This window comes from Pongo pygmaeus, chromosome 20 (genome assembly GCF_028885625.2).
Source record: "Pongo pygmaeus isolate AG05252 chromosome 20, NHGRI_mPonPyg2-v2.0_pri, whole genome shotgun sequence".
Classification (NCBI taxonomy): domain Eukaryota; kingdom Metazoa; phylum Chordata; class Mammalia; order Primates; family Hominidae; genus Pongo; species Pongo pygmaeus.
In genome coordinates this window covers 60,467,414-60,486,992 of record NC_072393.2, presented here as the reverse complement: position 1 = coordinate 60,486,992, position 19,579 = coordinate 60,467,414, and the positions used below count along the sequence as shown (strand labels likewise).

The following is a 19,579-nucleotide window of genomic DNA, read 5'->3' as shown; positions in this document are numbered from 1 at the left end:
CAATGCCTCCTGCACAAGGTTGGCCCCCTGCCGCCCCCACCCAACAACCTGGTTGTTCCTCCTGGGCCCTGTGAGCCACCCCCATGGGGGACAGCACAGATGCTGCGGTGGACACAATGCCTCCTGCCCAAGGTTGGCCCCCTGTCGCCCCCACCCAACATCCTGGTTCCAAGTGAGGGGCCCCTACCCAGCCCCCGTCCCGTTCTTTGCTCAGGACCCTGAGCTCAGGGTCATCCCTGGTGATGAGGGTTGAGAGAGAGAATGATACGGGGCAGTGATCCAAGGAGATCACCAAGAAAGGGAGAGCAACAGACCCACGCAGGCCAGGCACTGTGGCTCGCACCTGTCATCCTAGCGCTTTGGGAGGCGAGTGGATTGCTTGAGGCCAAGAGTTTTAGATCAGCCGGGGCAACACATTGAGACCCCATCTCTACAAATTTTTGAGATGGAGTCTCCCTCCGTTGCCCCGCTCGCTGCCTCTGTAGACAGAGCCCTGAAGATGAAGACCCTTTTCCTTTCCAAGCCCGTAGGCTTCTCCCGAGAACCGCATACCTCAACTCCCACTCTCCCCTCCCTCCAGGCTGCCATGGTGCTCCACAATTGTGAGCTACACCCAGGTGAGCTGCCACCTCTCAGACCAGAGACAACTGCAGTCTCTTCCTCCCAGGAGCCCAGTGAGTAGGCTGCCCTGGCCATCCACTAGTCCAGACAAGACCCAGACCCCACACTCCAAGGAAGACCACAGTGAGCCCAGACGGTGCAGCAGCTGGCCCCATGGACACAAGACCACCATCATTTCCCAAGTAGCAACCCTGAGGGAAGGAAGGGCCAACCACCTAGCTCAAGTAAGCCGCAATGGACTTCTCCACGTGGTTTACAGTAACTTAGCTGTGTTCCAGAACTGTCCCTGCACTGACCTCAAACCCTGAAGGCCTCCAGATAAGGACCCAATCAACTACAGCCTGCAGCCTGAGAGGGTTGCACAATTTCAGGCTTCTCACTTCCTCAGAAACCAAACCCCTCCCCAACAGATGATCAAGACCGAGAAAAGGGAAGCCTGCCAACCTCTTGACCATGAGTCCACAGAAGCACCAAACGCGGAGAGGAGGAACAGAGTTCCCTCAACGACCCTTCCCCTATGCTAACCTACTTCCCCTACATGTGAAGACAAAACTGGGAACTTGCCCAACATCAACCGCATCACAAGCTTTAAAACTAGCAAGCAAATTCTGTGAAGTGCTCCCCAACAACAATCACTAACAGTTCACCTTCCCCAGCAACCCGTCAGCCTCAGGTCAGCTCCCGTCCCACCTGTCTCTTGCCCGGCGGGGTCAGGGTCCCAGGGCCAGCAGGCCCCCACCTCCACTCGGCGCTTGCCCTGCCTAGCAACGACTGGCTCCCTCCCACCCCTATATGCAAACGCCGGCTTACTTGGAATTTCCTTCTGGTTTTGACTCAGTTTTTCCAAAAATACCATTCGTCTCTCCCGTGATGACAGAAGTTTCTGGTAAAGATGTGTGTTCACTACTGCAGAACAGTACGGAGAGGCCAGGGACCACTAGGTGGTAGGCACTCCCAAGTATCACCCCGAAGTGAGCGAGCCTCCCAGGGAAGGCTGCATGTTTACAGCAGGGGACGAAGTGAGCGAGCCTCCCAGGGAAGGCTGCATGTTTAGAGCAGGGGACGAAGTGAGCGAGCCTCCCAGGGAAGGCTGCATGTTTAGAGCAGGGGACGAAGTGAGTGAGCCTCCCAGGGAAGGCTGCATGTTTAGAGCAGGGGACGAAGTGAGCGAGCTTCCCAGGGAAGGCTGCATGTTTACAGCAGGGGACGAAGTGAGTGAGCCTCCCAGGGAAGGCTGCATGTTTACAGCAGGGGAAAGAGTCTAGGAGGAGAGACCCCCACACACCAATTGTAAAGCGCTGATCCTGTTTATTTGGCAGGAAAACGAGACAATCCAGCAGCCCAGGAGGGACAGGTGGACTTAATCCTCCTCCTCGTCGTCTCCAGCCCCAGCCCCACCCTGGCCCTTCTTGGCGTTCTTCCTCTTCACGCGGCCCGGGCGGCCACCCCCATAGGGAGAGCGCAGAGAGAAGTCGATGTGCTTCTGGGAATCCAGGCGGACAATGAAGGACGGGATGTTCACCACCTGCTTGCGGACCCTGGAAGAGGCGACAAAGTGAAGTGGACTGGAGGAAAAGCGGACGCTAACCCCAGCTAAGCCACCACTCTTTCCTCTTCACCCACCCCATGAGGCTGCCATGGCCGCAGACACCAAGGCACTGCGGGAAGGGTGCACCTGATCCTATGGGCACCCTTCGGGGTTTTAGGGTATCACCTTAATCCCCCAAAATACTTCAGATGAGTTTCTCAACCCCATTTTATAGGAGAAATCCGAAAGTATCCCACCTAAGACCACAAAGCAAATGAGATGGCCGTGTAAGAGCCCCCAAGTTCCGAGTCTGAAATATCCTGAACCCCACACCTGACACTGAGCTGTATTACCACGTGCGGCAGCAATGCCCACAATAACACGGCAACCCGAGGCTACGTCTGCGACGAAAGCACTGACACACAAGGCTCTGCCTATGGCTGACAGGGTTAGTGAAGGGCTGGGGCGAAGATTCTAAACGCAAACATCTTGCGCTCTTTCTGTACAGCTCCTCCGCCTCAATGGTGCCACGTTACAGAAATGGCACACTGAGTACCCAGAACGCAGTCATGGATCAGGGTCTGGAATCGACTTCACAAGCAAGCCAGGAGACAGCCGAACCCACCACCCAAGCGAGGTGAGGCTGGTTCTCTCCCCTCCACTGGGGACACCAAGAGCTGTTACCTGTCCAGCTGCCCACGTGCCTGGCAGAGGCCTTCACAAGGTGTACGGCTAGAGCCGCAGTGACCCTTGCGCTGGGCTATTGGGGCACGAGGTGAATCTGTACCCTCTGGGTGAGTTCACACCCATCACCTCCGAGGGCTGCATAGGAGATGGGGACAGCAGGCTTAGTGAGGGCAACCATCAGAGAGGCAGGTGGAGGGAGATTCAGGTGTCCATCAGAGGTGGTACCTGATGTGGCGCTGGCGGATCAGCACGCGAGCGTGGTGGATGGACTTGGCCAAGCCCAGCTTGAAGACCTGGGTCTGCAGGCGTCTCTCTAAGAAATCCTCTATCTTCAGGCCCAGGATGTAATCCAGCTTCATCTTGCCCTCATCCAGCACCCCAATGCGGACCAGCCGCCGCAGCAGGGCGTTGCCTGGGAAGAGTGGAAGGACACACGGACTCAGCCTTCTGACCTCAGGCTTCTGGGGTTCAAATCCTGGCTCCACCTCTTGGTAGCTCCGCGTCACGGTGGCACAAGTAGTACAGCACCAGTCACTGTGAGCCATGTCACTGTGAAAACCACCCTCCGGGCCGGGCGCGGTGGCTCACACCTGTAATCCCAGCACTTTGGGAGCCCGAGACAGATCACTTGAGGTCAGGAGTTTGAGAGACCGGCCTGGCCAACATGGCGAAACCCCGTCTCCACCAAGATTACGAAAAATTAGCCAGGCTGTTGGCGCACTGCCTGTAATCCCGGCTATTCAGGAGGCTGAGGAAGGAAAACTGCTTGAACCCAGGAGGCGGAGGTTGCAGTGACCTGAGATGGGGCCACTGCACTCCAGCCTGGGCAACAGAGTGAGACCCTGTCACAAAACAAAACAAAAAAACAAACTACCCTATGGTTGTCAGGTCATCATCCATAGTAAACTGCAGCTGACAGGAGGGCAAAATACACCTGCCTCCCCATCTGAGAATGTAACATCCCTCGCTCCACATTCTTAGAAAGACTAAAGGAAATCATCTCCTTACAAGGACTCAGTCTGCAAAGACCAAATGCAGCTACTATTAAGCTACTACCACCGTAACAAAGCACAGTGCTTAAGAGTTCATATCCTCAGTCCAGAAAGCTCTTCTGATTAACCAGATGTGAGATTCAATCACATTCCCTGTGCCATAATAGCAGTATCTACACCTTTTAAGGAGACAAAAGTAATTTCTAACACTAGAATTTTTCCAGCTAAGTACATGTCATTCATTTTACTATTCTGTATGAAATTTTGCACCAAAAATATATCTAGTATGTATATAACCTAACAATGCACTGCATAAAATATGCAACAGATGTCAGCTACTATACCTTTCTTCCAACCCCAGGCTCAGGACGACTTGCAACTTACCCTGTCCAAAGCCATGGCTTCTAGCTAATAACTCTGGACTGCCCTTGCCCACAGCCACAGGGCCCTGGGGGCAAACGCCTTCCCCTAGGCTCCCGCTCACTGCTATAATCCCATACGCGTTCGGCAAATCAACTGCCCCTTGACACTGGGGTAAACACCTCAAACTTTTTTCCTTATGTGCACTTTTATAAAAAGTGGCTCTTACTAGTTATAGCAAACCATTCAAGCAAGTTTTCATAAATAGATCCACATGCATCAGGCACTTCTGATATTCCTGGCACTGTTACCCTCCAAGCAAAGTTTGAAAGAAAGCTAGCTCACTTTGTGAGGACCCAAAGTTTTCCCAGTAAGGAGCAGTTACAGGTAGGGAGAATCAAAATGGAAACACCAGCTGTGTACATTTCCAGCATCTTATGTCATACTATGGCTTCAATTTTTGTTCTTTTTTAACACTCAACATCAGAGGATATTTAAACACCTGAATATCAAAATACAAAAACATGTCCAAAAGGTGATGAAAATGAGTTCGGGATCATTTACCTCTTTGGACACTTCACGCCTTTCTGTCTTTACATTAGAAAATAGAAACTTCAGCCAGGCACAGTACCTTATGCCTGGCCTATAAACCCAGTATTTTGGGAGGCTGAGGCAGGAGGATCAGTTGAGTCCAGAAGTTTGAAACTAGCCTTGGCAACATAGTGAGACCGCATTTGTACCAAAACAAACAAAAAAGTAAAACTAAATTAGCCAGGCATGGTGGTACATGGTGGATTGCGGTCCCAGCTACTAGAGCTGAGGAGGATCACTTAAGCACAGTCCAGGTTGCAGTGACCCACGACCATGCCACTGTGCTCCAGCCTGGGAGACAAAGTGAGATCATCACCATTAGGCAAAACAAAGCATGATTTTAAAAAATGTTTCACATTTATTATCATTTTTGAGACAGTTTCCCTCTTGTTGCCCAGGCTGGAGTGCAATGGCGTGATCTCGGCTCACTGCAAACTCCGCCTCCCGGGATTCTCCTGCCTCAGCCTGGGATTACAGGCATGTGCCACCACGCCCAGCTAATTTTATATTTTTTCAGTAGAGACTAGGGCGCTTCTCCACTTTGGTCAGGCTAGTCTCAAACTCCCGACCTCAGGTGATCCACCTGCCTCTGCCTCCCAAAGTGCTGGGATTACAGGCATGAGCCACTGCACCTGGCCCACATTTATTAAACCATCTATCTCCTGAAAAAGAACAGGAGGGTCAGCCACAGGCAAAACCTTTAAGTATGAAGACAATAGTTTTCAACAGCACAATAAACCTTACACCATCAACAAAAGCATGTCCTACTGCTGAGGCTCCGCTGGGCCAATGCACCAAGAAAATTTAAAATGCTTTAAAAATGCAAACCAGGGAGGACCTCAGTGGGAAACAGGTCCTTGTCATCATACAAGGCAGTTAGGTATTACAATGCCTTCATTTCTGATCTGAAAAATGGACATGACTCCTACATTTCTTCACAGTTGTGCTGGAGGTGGGTAGTTTGTGTTTTTTTGTTTTGAGTCTCGCTGTCACACAGTGCAGTGCCGCGGATCTCGGCTCACTGCAATCTCTGTCTCCCAGGTTCAATCAATTCTCCTGCCTCAGCCTCCCGAGTAGCTGGGATTACAGGCACACCACCATGCCCGGCTAATTTTTGTATTTTTCGTAGAGATCGAATTTCACCATGTTGGCCAGGCTGGTCTCAAACTCCTGACCTCAAGTGATCCGACCACCTCGGTCTCCCAAAGTGCTGGGGTTACAGGCATAAGCCACCACGCCTGGCCTCTATCTGTTGATTATTAACTGCCAGCCAAATGTTGGCGGCTGTTCAGTCTTAACAGACTGAGACTCAGAATCTCGCCAGTCACACAGCTTAGTGGGAAAGGCTGGATCTGAATCAAGGCAGGATTACACCAAAGAGCAAACATCCAAGCTCCTCCTTCCTGTCCCTGGCTAGGCTAAATGGCTTCATTTACTAGAAAGTGTACTCACCTTAACAGCTGTGTACCCCTTGGGAATTTTCACTTCTGCCTTGGAAAACCACAAATAACCCTCAGACACCTGCACCGCTTTCTCACATGACTGTAAGTTTCACTGCAATTAGGATCTATATTCAGAAAGTCCTCCCTAAAACCAGAACCAGCTGTAGCCCACTCCTCACAGAACCCTGGGATGAATTCCCACCCAGCATCAGTATCTATGGGGGAGGGATCTCCAGCACTTTCATGAGATTGTCAACGGGGTCTACAAATCGACGAAAAGAATGAAAGGGTCAGGTGCGGTGGCTTACACCTGTAACCCCAGCACTATGGAAACCTGAGGCGGAAGGATCACTTGAGGTCAGTAGTTGGAAACCACCCTGGGCAACACTGCAAGATCCTATGCCTATTTAAAGAAAAAGCTTCTAACATCTGCAAGCCTGGGACAAACTGTGATAATCTGTGGCTAAACATGCTCCAGGACTTTCTCAACACCTAATATGGACGACCACTCTCATGCCACAACAGTCAGGGCTCAGGCGTAGAGACTGCTTTTCACCATAAATCATGACTACCCAAACTCAGGCAAAAGCAGCGTCTCAGAATATACTAATGCCAATCTTGGTCATGCCAATCTGCTGTAGAAAGCACTCCAATAACACCGCATCTCAGAGCAGATTTTAAAACAAGATGGTTAAGATGGCACATTTTCAAGTTAATATATATTTCACCACAATTAGTAAAGTAAGCCTAAGTCTATGCGATCTGCATGCCCTCCTAAAGTCATCACCTGAAATGCTGTTCCCTGAGACATTTTACAGATTCTCTCCTGTTCAGGCCTTTGCTAAATACCACCTAAATGTCCTTGACCAGCTTAATAAAACAAGCACCAGCCTGGGCAACATGGTGAAAACCCGTCTCCACTCATAATACAAAATTAGCCAGGTTTGGTGGCGCATGCCTGTGATCCCAGCTACTTAGGAGGCTAAGACAGGAGAATCGTTTGAACTCTGGAGGCGGAGTTTGCAGTGAGCCAAGATTGCGACAACTGCACTACAGCACGGGCAATAGAGCGAGACTCCATCTCAAAAGTAAAATTAGCCAGGCGTGGTGGCGTGCGCCTGTCTGTAGTCCCAGCTACTTGGGAGGCTAAGATAGGAGAATTGTTTGAACCCAGGAGGCGGGGGTTGCAGTAAGCCGAAATTGCGCCACGGCACTCCAGCCTGGGCGACAGAGCAAGACTCCGTCTCAAAAAATAAATAACACGAGAAAATTTAATTAAAAAAACAATAAACCAAGCAAACGTGCAAACCCTGTTACCACCATCACTTAGTCCAGAAATCCCACTTCATAGTCTACTCTCATCCACCAACAAACAGGCCACATAAACAGAACTGTTTTGAGACATCATATAAAGACACAGACAAGTGCCCAAGTGTGCCAGGCCTATCTTTAGCTCTGGTCATTACCAAACTGAAGGTCCAGTAACTGGGCAAAAAAGCCACACACCTAAGAAACAGGGCAAAGATTGATCCAGATCCACTTTTCCTACTCCACAAGTGCCACTAAAAGTTAAAAGGCTGGCTCCATTTATCCAATGACACAACTCTCATCACTGGAACAGAGACACCAGAAGGGAGAATGAACCTCACAAGCCCTGCACCCCATCCCTCTGCTGTGGACTCCCATACGCACCTTCGAACAGACGCCGTGGGTCCTTCTCATCAAGCGTCAGCAGTTCCCGGGCGGCCTTGCGGATCTTGGCCAGGGTAAATTTGACCCTCCAGACCTCACGTTTGTTCCGGAGCCCATACTCGCCTGGTGGGGAGAAAGGGGTGGACAAGTGTAGTCCCACGTACTGGCACAAAAACTAGGCTGGCAGCTTTGGATACACAAAACCTTCCTAAACCACGAATAGTACCAAATTTAGGAGGCGGACTAGATCGAGCACGCGGGCGCCTTCATCCACGTGCTAACCGCCTCCCGGAAGCCGAACCACTTCCCGGAAGCCTTGGCCACTCACCGATCAGCTTCAGCTCTTGGTCGAGACGAGATTTCTCGAAGGGTCTCCGCGGGGTCACATAAGTTTTGCGACAAACCCAGCTCCGGGCCACCGGCATGTTGGCTCCGCTTCCCCGTCTGCGCCTGCGCGGGAGAGAAGCATAAGCGTAAGGGCTCCAGGCGGCGCCTGCGCAGTCCCACAACTACGCCAAAAACTCGCGGCGCCCAGATCGGATCTCGCGAGAATAACCTCCAACGCTCTCACAGTCAGTATCAGCCCCCAAAACCGTGCTGCACTCCCGTTCAACCACCCTGCTCTGTTCCCTAACGTCTTCAGGTTACTCATGGAAACTCGGAAGGCCCAGGCCACCATCCAACCCAAACCCCTCCAACACCACTACACCTCACCTGAACGCATAACCCGGTCCCTGAGAAAGAGGCGCGCAAGTGACACGGCTGCGCACTTATAGTAACGCCGGCGCCTCGTGACGTTATCACGCACCACGCACGTCAGAGCCAATCAGAAGAGGCGTTGGCTGGCTGAGAAGCAGTGGAGACGTGAGGCTGGGCTAGAGCGGCGTGCTAACCTGGGAGGACTAGGCTTTTTCCGGCCAAGGAGTGGAAACCTGAGAAGCAGGGAGAACCTTCCTTCTCCGCCCTTGGACGGTGGTTTTTCTCTTTCTTTCTGAGACAGGGTCTCGCTCTGTCGCCCAGGCTGGAGTGCAGTGGCGTGATTTCGGCTTACTGCAGCCCCGACCAACCTCTCGGGCTCGAGCGATCGTCCCACCTCCTCCCCAGTAGCTGGAATTACAGGCACACGCTACGACGCCCGGGTAACATTTTTTTTTTTAACAGTCGGCGTCTTGCCATGTTGCCCAGGCTGGTCTTGAACTCCTGGCCTCGAGAGAGCCTCCCGCCTTGGCCCCCCAAAGTGCTGGGATTACAGGCGTGAGCCACCGCGCCCAGCCGAGATTATTTCTGTCACTAACAATAATGTGGCATTCTGGAACGCTTTCTGTGTGCCACCTACTGTTGTAAGAATTTTAAATGTATTTACTCAATCTTCAATACGTACTTACGGAGCACTCTCAGAGAAGTTGGCCCCCCGCCCCACGGTACTATTACCAATACCCACTTAAGGAGTATTAATACTATTATCAGTAATTTATTTTATTTTTGAGACGGAGTTTCGCTCTTGTCACCCAGGCTGGAGTGCAGTGGTGCGATCTCGGCTCACTGCAACCTCGGCTTCCCGGGTTGAATCGATTCTCGTGCCTCAGCCTCCCCAGAAGCTGGGACTACAGGTGCCCACCACCATGCCCAGGTAATTTTTATATTAGAGACGGGGTTTTGAACTCCTGGTCTCAAACGCCTGACTTCAAGTGATCCACCCGCCTCAGCCTCCCAAAGTGCTAGGATTACAGGTGTGAGCCACCGCGCCTGACCTAGAGTTCTCTTTTTGTATATAGTCTGGTTATTGTCTGTCTGTACACCCATCTCTCCACTCCGAATGCGATGGTCTGTCTCCACAGCTCGTGTTCTTCAGTTGTCTTCCCTACGCTGCTGCCTCGGCAGTCAGTATCTCCTCAGGAGCAGTCCCACCCGTCCCTTTCTCTTCCACGGCATCCACACCATCCGGATGCCTGGATTCAAATGCCACGTCACCACTTGCCAGCTGCAGTGCCTTCGACAAGTTTCTCAATCACTGTGCCTCAGCGTCCTCCTCTGTAAAACGGGGAATGATGGTAGTGCCCACCTCATAAGCTTGTGAGGATTAAGTGAGAGTCTATCCAGTGTTTAGGAGTGTCTGGCATAAAGGGCCTAGTGTTAGCTACCATCGTCATTATCGCCATCTGCATTGTATTTCCATATCTTACAAACTACCTTGTTCAGTTTTAAGGGTTTTTTGTTTGTTTTGTTATTTTGAGACGGGGTTTTGCCATATTGCCCAGGCTGGTCTTGAACTCCTGGGCTCAAGTGATCCACTCGCCTCAGCCTCCCCAAGTGCTGGGATTACAGGTGTGAGCCACCATGCCCGGCCAAATTTTATGCATTTTTATATCTTGAACACGCGTATATTACTCATCTGGAAGGGGGAAACGTGGAAGGAAAAAACTTCCGTAAGTTTTCACTCCCTTCAGGATGAAGTCCAAGCTCCACAAATTCCGGGTGCCTCGTGATTACAGAGATGGTTTTATAATGGTGATTGAACCTGTAGGTTCTCAAGTCTTAAAAAAGATCTGCGTTTTAACCTCAGCTGTCACTGACGAGCTCTTGATCTTAGGCAGATTAGCCTCTTCAAGAGTGCTAAATGGGAGAAAGCAACAGGAGCTTCCTCATAGGGTTTGATGATTTAGAGTATAAAAAAAAAAAAAAAAAAAAAAAAAAACCAGCCCAGAGCCTTGTGTACTGAAGGTGCTTAATATCTTAACACAGCTGACTCTGTACAGTCTGGGGGCGAGGGGCACTGACCCCCAGCTCAGCCGAAAACCTCCATATAGGCTGGGCGCGGTGCCTCACACCTGTAATCCCAGCACTTTGTGGACGGCCAAGGCCGGCAGATCAACTGAGGTCAGGAGTTCGAGACCAGCCTGGCCAACATGGCAAAACCCGGTCTCTACTAAAAATACAAAAATTAGGCAGGCATGGTGGCAAGCACCTGAAATCCCAGCTACTCAGGAGGTTGAGGCAAGAGCATCGCTTGAACCCAGGACGTGGAGGTTGCAGTGAGCCGAGATCGTACCACTGCACTCCATCCTGGGCGACAGAGCAAGGCTGCCTCAAAAAAAAAAAAAAAAGAAAAGAAAATCTGCATAAAACTTTTGACTTCCCCAAAACTTAACTACTAGGCCAGGCACCATGGCTCACACCTGTAACCCCAGGTGGGATTTGGGAAGCAGAGCACTTGAGCGCAGGAGTTCAAGACCAGCCTGGGCAACATGGCGAAACCCAGACTCTACAGAAAACAGAAAAATTAGCTGGGTGTGGTGGCGTGTGCCCGTAGTTCCAGCTACTTGGGAGGCTGTGGTGGAAGGATTGCTTGAGTCAAGGAGGTTGAGGCGGCAGTGAACTAAGATAATGCCCCTGCACCCCAGCCCAGCTGGCAGAGCAAGACACCGTCTCAAGATAAAAAAAAAAAAAAAAATTACTCGTAGTTGACTGGAAGCCTTACCAATAACATAGTCAATTAACACACATTTTGTACGCTGTATATATTATATTCTGTATTCCTATGATGAATTAAGCTAGAGAAAAGAAAATATTGGCCGGGCATAGTGGCTCATGCCTGTAATCCCAGCACTTTGGGAGGCTAAGGCGGGCTGATCACCAGGTCAGGAGACTGAGACCATCCTGGCTAACACGGTGAAACCCCATCTCTACTAAAAATACAAAAAATTAGCCGGGCGTGGTGGCAGGCGCCTGTAGTCCCAGCTACTCGGGAGGCTGAGGCAGGAGAATGGTGTGAACCCAGGAGGCAGAGCTTGCAGTGAGCTGAGATTGCACCACTGCACTCCAGCTTGGGTGACAGAGCGAGACTCCGTCTCAAAAAAAAAAACAAAAAAAAACAAAAAGAAAATATTAAGAAAATTCTAAAAAAGAGAAAATATATTTACTATTCATTAAGTGGAAGTGGATCATCCTAAAGGTCTTCATTCTTGTCTTCATTCTGAGTAGGCAGAGGTGGAGAAGGAAGAGGAGGGTTGGATCTTGCTGTCTCAGGGTGCCAGAGGTGGAGGAGGTAAAAGGCAAAGCAGGAGAGGTATGCATGCTCTGTGTAACCTTTACTTTTTTCAATCTGCATAAAAGTGGACCTGAGCAGTTCAGACCCATGTTGCTCAAGGGTCAGCTGATAAGATCTGGCCTCACCCTGATCCTCTTCAGAAGCATGGTCCAGTCATATGGCACCGGGCCCTCTTCCACAAACCCCTCATGCTTCCTCCTCTCTCTCTCTCACTCAGGCTGGAGCCCTCTAGCCCTTCCTCTCTGAAAGGAGCACGGGTAATATAAGAGGAACCCTTGGTTTCCATCATGGGTTGCCAAGGACCAGCTGGGGATGCTTGGGGAGCTGAATTCCTTTCCTTTTGTACAAGTGTAATAAAATCTAATTACGCCCCATCCATAGGACGCAAAACCACGTAGCTGTTGGCAAAAATGAGACAAGCCTGGGCATATCCAATAAGCAAGCTGCAGAAGTGTGCATAGTATGCTACAATTTGCATTAATAAAAATGACCTTAACGTATGTATATTTATTTAAAATATGCTTAGAAAGTCGTGTAGGAGAAATTATAATTTCCAAATTGTCTCAGCCCTGATTTAAAAATTATAGTTTAAGCCACTCATTTATTTAGCAATAATGTATTGACTGCTTACTATGTGCCAGGAACTGTTCTTGGACCTGGGGATACTGCATGAACAAGGGTAAATAAAACCAAAACCAAAACCAAAACCTTGTCCTTAACTAGAAACAAATGCCAATCACCTGGTGAATGGATAAATAAAATGGGGTTATGTCCATACAATGGAATATTCAGCAGTAAAGAGGAACAAAGCTGGCCGGGCATGGTGGCTCATGCCTATAATCCTAGCACTTTGGGAGGCTGAGGTGGGTGGATTGCCTGAGCTCAGGAGTTCGAGCCTGGGCAATTATGGTGAAACCCTGTCTCTACTAAAATACAAAAAATTAGCCTGACGTGGTGGCAGGCGCCTGTAATCCCAGGTACTTGGGAGGCTGAGGTGGGAGAATCGCTTGAATCCACTTGAACCCAGGAGGCAGAGGCTGCAGTGGGCTGAGATTGTGCCACTGCACTCCAGCCTGGGCAACAGAGCAAGACTCTGTCTCAAAAATAAAAATAAAAATAATAATAATAAGCAAGGAAGAGGATGCACATGGCCAGTTCATGAGGAAGCTGCAAAGTGGGACCTGAGTTTTACTGAGACGGAAAACTCCAGGAAAGTTTTAGACAGAGCTGTGACATGGTCTGACTTATCTTTTAATATAATTCTGGCTGCTCTGTTGAAAACAGACAATAGAGGGGCAAGAATAGAAGGCAGGGGATCAGTTAGGAAGCTATCAAGATCAAATGAGCCATGGTTTGGTTTTTCTAAGATACTGGCAGTGAAGGTGGAGGGTGGGGCCAAACTGTGGATCCACAGTGCTTTGAACATGGCACCTATAGAATTTGTTGACTGACAACATGTGGGGACACCAGTCACAAAAGTTTTTTTGTTTTTTTGTTTTTAAATAGAGATGAGATGAAGTCTCACTATGTTGAGCCAAGGCTGGTCTCGAACTCCTGAGCTCAACTGCTCAACTGATCTTCCCACCTTGGCCTCCCAAAGTGCTAGGATTACAGGTCTGAGCCACCACATCTGGCCACAAGAACTTTAAATGAGGAACTTTTCAGAGGGGAGACTCATGACAGAGATAATGAGACTTCTAAGTATTTTGTTGTAGAGAGGAGAAAGGGTGGAGAATAGACTTACAAAGCCACTTATGAAGCAGGCATAAAGAAGAGAGTATTGGCCAGACAGGGATTAGCGTCATTTTTTTTCTTTTCTTTTCTTTTTATTTTTTTGAGATGGGAGTTTAGCTCTTGTTGCCCAGGCTGGAGTGTAGTGGTGCAATCTTGGCTCACTGCAACCTCTGCCTCCTGGGTTCGAGTGATTCTCCTGCCTTAGGCTCCTGAGTAGCTAGGAGTACAGGCGCGTGCCACCACGCCTGGCTAATTTTTTTTTCTATTTTTAGTAGAGAGGGGGTTTCACCATGTTGGCCAGGCTGATCTCAAACTCATCTGCCCACCTCAGCCTCCCAAAGTGCTGGGATTACAGGTGTGAGCCACCGCGCCTAGCCCAATGTCGTATATTAAATTAATCTAAACTTACAGGAAATTGAGATTCTATGAAGTCTGTTTACTGGGAATGGCAAGAAAGAGGGGAGACGGGAGTCTCTCTAAACCTATTCCGGTTCGAGGCTGCTCAATTCACACAAAAAAGAGAAAGAATGAAACGTGGGGGGAAGAAATTGAAGAACTAGAGGTGGAGACTTTCAGCCCCAGAATTTTACCATGTGAAAGTTTTTGTTTGTTTTTGTTTTTTTGAGACAGTGTCTAGCTCTGTCACCCAGACTGGAGTGCAGTGGCGTGACCTTGGCTCACTGCAACCTCCACCTCCCAGATTCAAGTGATTCTCCTGCCTCGGCCTCCCGAGTAGCAGGGATTACAGGCGCCTGCCACCACGCCCAGCTAATTTTTGTATTTTTCGTAGAGGTGGGCCATGTTGGCCAGGATGGTCTCGAACTCCTGATCTCGTGATCCGCCCGCCTTCGTCTCCCAAAGTGCTGAGATTACAAGCATAAGCCACCACGCCCAGCCTCACCATGTGAATGTATTACACTGACAAAATAAACGTGACAAAATAAAACTGCACATTGATAAGATAAAGGTGTAATTATTGGAATAAACATAGTGTTCTAGTACTTTCTTAAGCAAAAACATGGGTAAATGATTTTGTAAGTTCAAGTTTTTTACATATACATGTGTTTTAGCTTTTATAAAAACTGCAGAATATAACACATCCAAAAGAGTCTAAAATATAAATGTACAGTATCAAAAAAATTCTCAACCACTACCCAGGCCATGAAAAAGCAGAACGCCTTCCAGAGTACTTCCTGACGTTCTCCCCATGCTCTGAACTCCTAAAATTACAATACTCATTTCCTTTTATGATATATATATACACACATATATATATACACATACGTGTGTATATTTACATATATACACACACATGTATATATTTTTTGAGACAGGTTCTTGCTCTGTCTCCCAGGCTGGAGTGCAGTGGTGCAATCACAGCTCACAGCAGCCTCAACTTTCCAGGCTCAAGGGATCCCTGGCTAATTTTTTTTAAAATTATTTTTTGTAGAGACTGGGTATTACAATGTTGCCAGAGCTGGTCTCAAACTCCTGGGCTCAAGCGATCCTCCTGCCTTGGCCTCCAAAAGTTCTGTGGGATTACAGGTGTGGGCCATCGTGCCCGGCCTATATTTTTATTTATAACCTTTGTATGCATCTGGAAAATTTCATAGAAATCTTTTCAAAAGGGAAGTTTAGTGCGGTAGAAAGAGTGCAGATTTAGGAGTCAGAAAAACCAATTTTGAAAGGCCAGGCCTGCTATTTACTAAGTGTGTGACTTTGGGCAAGTCATTCCCCCTCCTCCAGGCCTTTTTCTCATCTGTACATGCAGATGAGACCATCCACGGGTTCCAGGACTGTCGCAAACATTCAAATCATGAACGTTTATATAACAAGTTTATTGAGACCTCCTGAGACTTAAACCCTGTAGAAAACAGATGAATCAAACCCAGGCCCCATTCTCGGGAAGCTCACAGTGTGAAAATAGGTAACTACAAAAACACAGCCAATATGTGCTTTGAAACAAGGAAGAACATAAAAATGATGTAGTGTTCGAAAACCTGGAATCAAAAACTAACCATGGACAAAGGTAGAAGGATGTTCTAGACTCCCAGAGAAGAGCTGGGGAACATCCAGAAAGGCTCTTGCTGCAGACAGCCACATCCCGCTAGGTCTCTGGAGTTCACTGCAGGCTGGCCCATTGCAGGGAGGTGTAGACCACCTTACCATCAGGCTGCGGAGAACAGAGGAGCAGGGTCTTTCTGACGCTGGTTCCAAGGCGCCCAGCAGCAACCAGGTCTTGGAGTGGGATAGGGTCCTCGGGGGCCCAGCACTGAGCGATGTAATGAGCGTGGAAGCGAAGGGGGTCACCTGGGGGAGGGAGAGAGGCACTGAAGCAGTGACCAATGGCAGAGGGCTGGACGCCACGGGAATGACCACTGGGAGGAGATTTGAGATCATTTCAGCTATCACTATGGATACTCTAAAACAGATACTCTCGGACACAGCTATTCCACTTCTAGGCTTTTTTTTTTTTTTTTGAGACAAAGTCTTGCTCTTGTCCCCCAGGCTGGAGTGCAATGGCACGATCTCGGCTTACTACAACCTCTGCCCCCTGGGTTCATGTGATTCTCTTGCCTCAGCCTCCCGAGTAGCTGGAAATACAGGCGCCCACCACCATGCCTAGTTAGTTTTAGTATTTTTAGTAGAGACGGGGTTTCACCATGTTGGCCAGACTGGTCTCAAACTCCTGACCTCAGGTGATCCACCTGTCTTGGCCTTTCAAAGTGCTGGGATTACAGGCATGAGCCACTGCGCCCAGCCTGATGTCTAACTACTTCTAAGTGAATCTTCTGGATCACAGTAATCATTTAATAAAAGTCATTAAACTGCTTGCCCAATGAGTTCGGGAGCTCCCAAATGTTTCCTGTCTGTCTATGAATTTCAGAGACTAAGAGAAAATGAGACAAAAAAGAAAAATGCAGCTGGGCCTATAATTCCAGTACTTTGGGGGGCTGAGGTGGAAGGATTGCTTGAGCCCAGGAATTGGGACCAGCCTAAGCAACAATAGAGACCCCACCTCTATTAAGACAAAAAAAAAGAAAAAAAAAACACAGAATACATTGGGATCATATGGAAAGGCATAGCAACCAGAGGCCCCAACCCATACTCACCAGGATAGACCAGGAAGTCACCTCCGAACTTGCCAGCCGCACTGAGGAAGAAGCCTCGCTCCCACAGGTCTCTGTAGATGCTGTAGCGCAACTCGTGGGCAGGGCGGCCGGCGTGGGGCCAGTCTTTAGACTGGACACGCCAGTCCAGGGGCCTGGCCTTGACCGGCCGAGGCCTGGCAGTGGCCAGCTGGACAAGGAGAGCAGATCTGGGCAAGGGGGCTACCCCATTTGAGGGTCCTGCTTGGGAAGAGGAGGGGCCTGGTGGGGAGTACAGAGAAGAGTTTGGTAAATTCAAGGGGTAAAGTTTTCTCATCCTCAGGGAGACCCAGTCACTGGACTCCCAGCTAAAATTCCTAAAAGATCTCTCCTCTCCTTCCCGTGGTCCCTGGACTCCACCTCCCATGCTCACCGGCTTCCTCCTGCTCTCCCGAAGCCTGGCCATCACTGGTCTCATCCTCTTTGACAGCCTGGCTCGAGCCGGCCTCCTGGCTCGAGCCAGCCCCTGAAGCCTGTTCTAGTTTCTGCTTCTTAGCAGCCTGGCCCTCCGTAATCTTCTCCAGGAGCTCCTGACGACGGGTCTCCCGGGCCTCAGCTGCCAAGGCGCTCTGCTCCTGGAAGCTCTCCTCTTGCTGGCGCTTGAAGGATGTCAGAGCCTGAGAAGCACACTTCACTGGAACCTCCAAGCTTATGGTCCCTTCGGAAGCCAAGAATCCTGACTCCCAGGCCCCGCTCCCACCGACCCCAGGAGTTCGAGCCCCGCCCCCTTACGATCCCACCAGGGATCCTGCCAAGACGCTCTGCTCCTGGAAGCTCTCCTCTTGCTGGTGCTTGAAGGCTGTCAGGGCCTAAGAAGCACACTTCGCTGGAACCTCCAAGCTTATGGTCCCTTCGGAAGCCAGGAATCTTGACTCCCAGGTCCCGCTCCCACCGAACCCAGGAGTTCAAGTCCCGCCCCCTTACCAGGCTGTGGTGCCGAGGGTCTGGGCGCGGGGCGCTGACCAGAGTCACGGCGCCGATCTCGGCCAAGAGCCGCGCCTCTTCGGGCATCAGCAGCAGCGGGAGGCCCAGGCGCGAGTTCTGGCGGGGCCCGCGGGGCAGGGCGCCTACCGTGCGGCCCCCCACACCCAGGCGCTCCCGGAGGGCCTGCACCGCCTCGGCTCCCCACACCAGGGAGCGGCCGTTCGCCACCTCCACCACCAGCATCCTCCTGCGGGAGCCAGGAGGCAAAGCAGTTACCGAAACAGCTGCGCGCCGCGGACCGCCGCCCGGGGTCTCGGCGAAGCCCCGCCCCTAGGCCTTAGGGGGCGGGGCCTCGCTCAGCCGCCCTTCACCACCTGCTGGGCCCGAGCGCCAGGCCCCGCCCCCAGGCGATCCCACCAGGCCCCGCGGCCGCCGGAGACCAGCCCCCGGCCCTCGCCCCTCGCCAAGCCGCCGGGGCCCCGCTCTACCCTTGTGATCCTACGGTTGGCACCCGCTCTGTGTCCGCACTGCCGTACCTACCATTGCGCCTTGGAGTCTGAAAAACAAACCTCCGCAAGCGCGGCGACACGCCCCCTTACAAAGGTCCATTTTGGCACCACCCTCTTGCAAAGCGGGCGTCCCCCTTCGGGTGTTCCCGTCAGGGGTCAGAAGCTCTCGAGGCTAAGGCACCGCCGAGGCCACACCCTCTTCCGGACGCTCGGGCCTTCGCTCCTCTTTCCGAACGACTGTGATTCGGCTTTCGGGCTTACTCGCTCTCAGACTCCCACAGTACAAAACCCTGCCCCCTCCCGAGCACAGGAAGTTCGGCGTTCGGGCGTCCTCGGCTCCACCGAATCCGCAGCCCCGCCCCCTTCTCGAACGTGAGCAATTTGACGTTCGGGTGTTCTCGGCTCGGCCGAGTCCGTAGCCCCGCCTCCTCCCGGACGCACTAGGTTCGGCGTTCGGGCGTCATCGGCTCCCAGCAGTCTCGCAGCCTGTGGCCCCGCCCCCTCCGAGCGCCAGCGCACCCCAGTTGGGGAGTTCCCGCCCGACGACCGAACCCCACAGCCGAAAGCCCCGCCCCCTAGGCACCCGCCGTCCACTCTCCGCTCGGGCGGGCTCACCCCAATTGGGAGCGCTCAGTCCGCCTCCTTGCCTCCCTTCAGAATGTCCCACTGTCCACCGATACAACCAGCCAGTCACCTCATAAACAGTAATTCGCAGTCGAGGCGGAGCCACCCACTACGCACCGCGCCACGCGCTCCTTCCTCCACCCCCTCATGCTGACACCCTCGTCAACTTCGTCATCCCGCCCCATCAGCGCCGCGGGAAGTCAGGTCCCGCCCCTCGCAGGACCGAAGCCCCGCCCTCCTCCCGCGGGGGCCACCTTGGCCCCGCCCCACTGAGCGCACCTCCCTCTGCCGCTTCCTCTCTTCAACTTGGGAACTTGAGGATCGTCACCCTGGCCCGATCCCGTAGGCACACGCCGGCCCTCGGGGTTCCCCCCCTTTGAGGGCAAGTCGCTTCCGCCCCGCCCCCTTGTAAATACTCATCGGTATCTGGCGATCCTGTTGACTCCGTCTATCATCCTAGCGTCACTTGTACCCAACTGTCTACGAAGTAAACCGAAGCTTGTGGCCCCACCCACATCCGGCCGAGTCTGTGGCCCCGCCCACATCGGAACAGTGACCCTAAGGACTAGACTATCTCCGAAGAAAGCCGAAACATGTGGCCCCGCCCACACTGGCCCCAGCTCTCCGTTCTCGACTATCTCCGAAGTGAGCCGAAGTTTGTGGCCCCGCCTCCAGTGA

The 19,579-nt window shown here is 51.4% G+C and overlaps 2 protein-coding genes across 8 annotated transcripts; both read right to left on the bottom strand.

Moving 5' to 3' along the window:
* Positions 1–1,909: 1,909 nt before the first annotated feature.
* On the bottom strand, positions 1,910–9,211 carry RPS9 (ribosomal protein S9). Of its 3 annotated transcripts, XM_054461539.2 has the most exons (5): positions 8,628–9,211; positions 8,242–8,363; positions 7,914–8,036; positions 3,062–3,248; positions 1,910–2,159 (listed from the first exon to the last, which is right to left on the bottom strand). In XM_054461539.2, exons 2-5 carry the CDS (start codon positions 8,336–8,338, stop codon positions 1,982–1,984), a joined length of 585 nt encoding a protein of 194 aa, XP_054317514.1. In that variant the 5' UTR covers positions 8,339–8,363; positions 8,628–9,211; the 3' UTR covers positions 1,910–1,981. The 3 variants fall into 3 exon arrangements, with proteins under 3 accessions (XP_054317514.1, XP_054317515.1, XP_054317516.1); XM_054461540.2 differs by lacking the exon at positions 7,914–8,036 and having other exon boundaries at positions 8,628–8,769; XM_054461541.2 differs by lacking the exon at positions 3,062–3,248 and having other exon boundaries at positions 8,628–8,768.
* Positions 9,212–15,514: 6,303 nt separating this feature from the next.
* On the bottom strand, positions 15,515–19,416 carry TSEN34 (tRNA splicing endonuclease subunit 34). Of its 5 annotated transcripts, none has more exons than XM_054461537.2 (5): positions 19,318–19,416; positions 17,769–18,015; positions 17,218–17,461; positions 16,809–17,066; positions 15,515–16,005 (listed from the first exon to the last, which is right to left on the bottom strand). In XM_054461537.2, exons 2-5 carry the CDS (start codon positions 18,009–18,011, stop codon positions 15,818–15,820), a joined length of 933 nt encoding a protein of 310 aa, XP_054317512.1. In that variant the 5' UTR covers positions 18,012–18,015; positions 19,318–19,416; the 3' UTR covers positions 15,515–15,817. The 5 variants fall into 5 exon arrangements, with proteins under 5 accessions (XP_054317512.1, XP_054317509.1, XP_054317506.1 ...); XM_054461534.2 differs by having other exon boundaries at positions 19,181–19,415; XM_054461531.2 differs by lacking the exon at positions 19,318–19,416 and adding an exon at positions 18,972–19,117.
* Between the last annotated feature and the right edge of the window lie 163 nt (positions 19,417–19,579).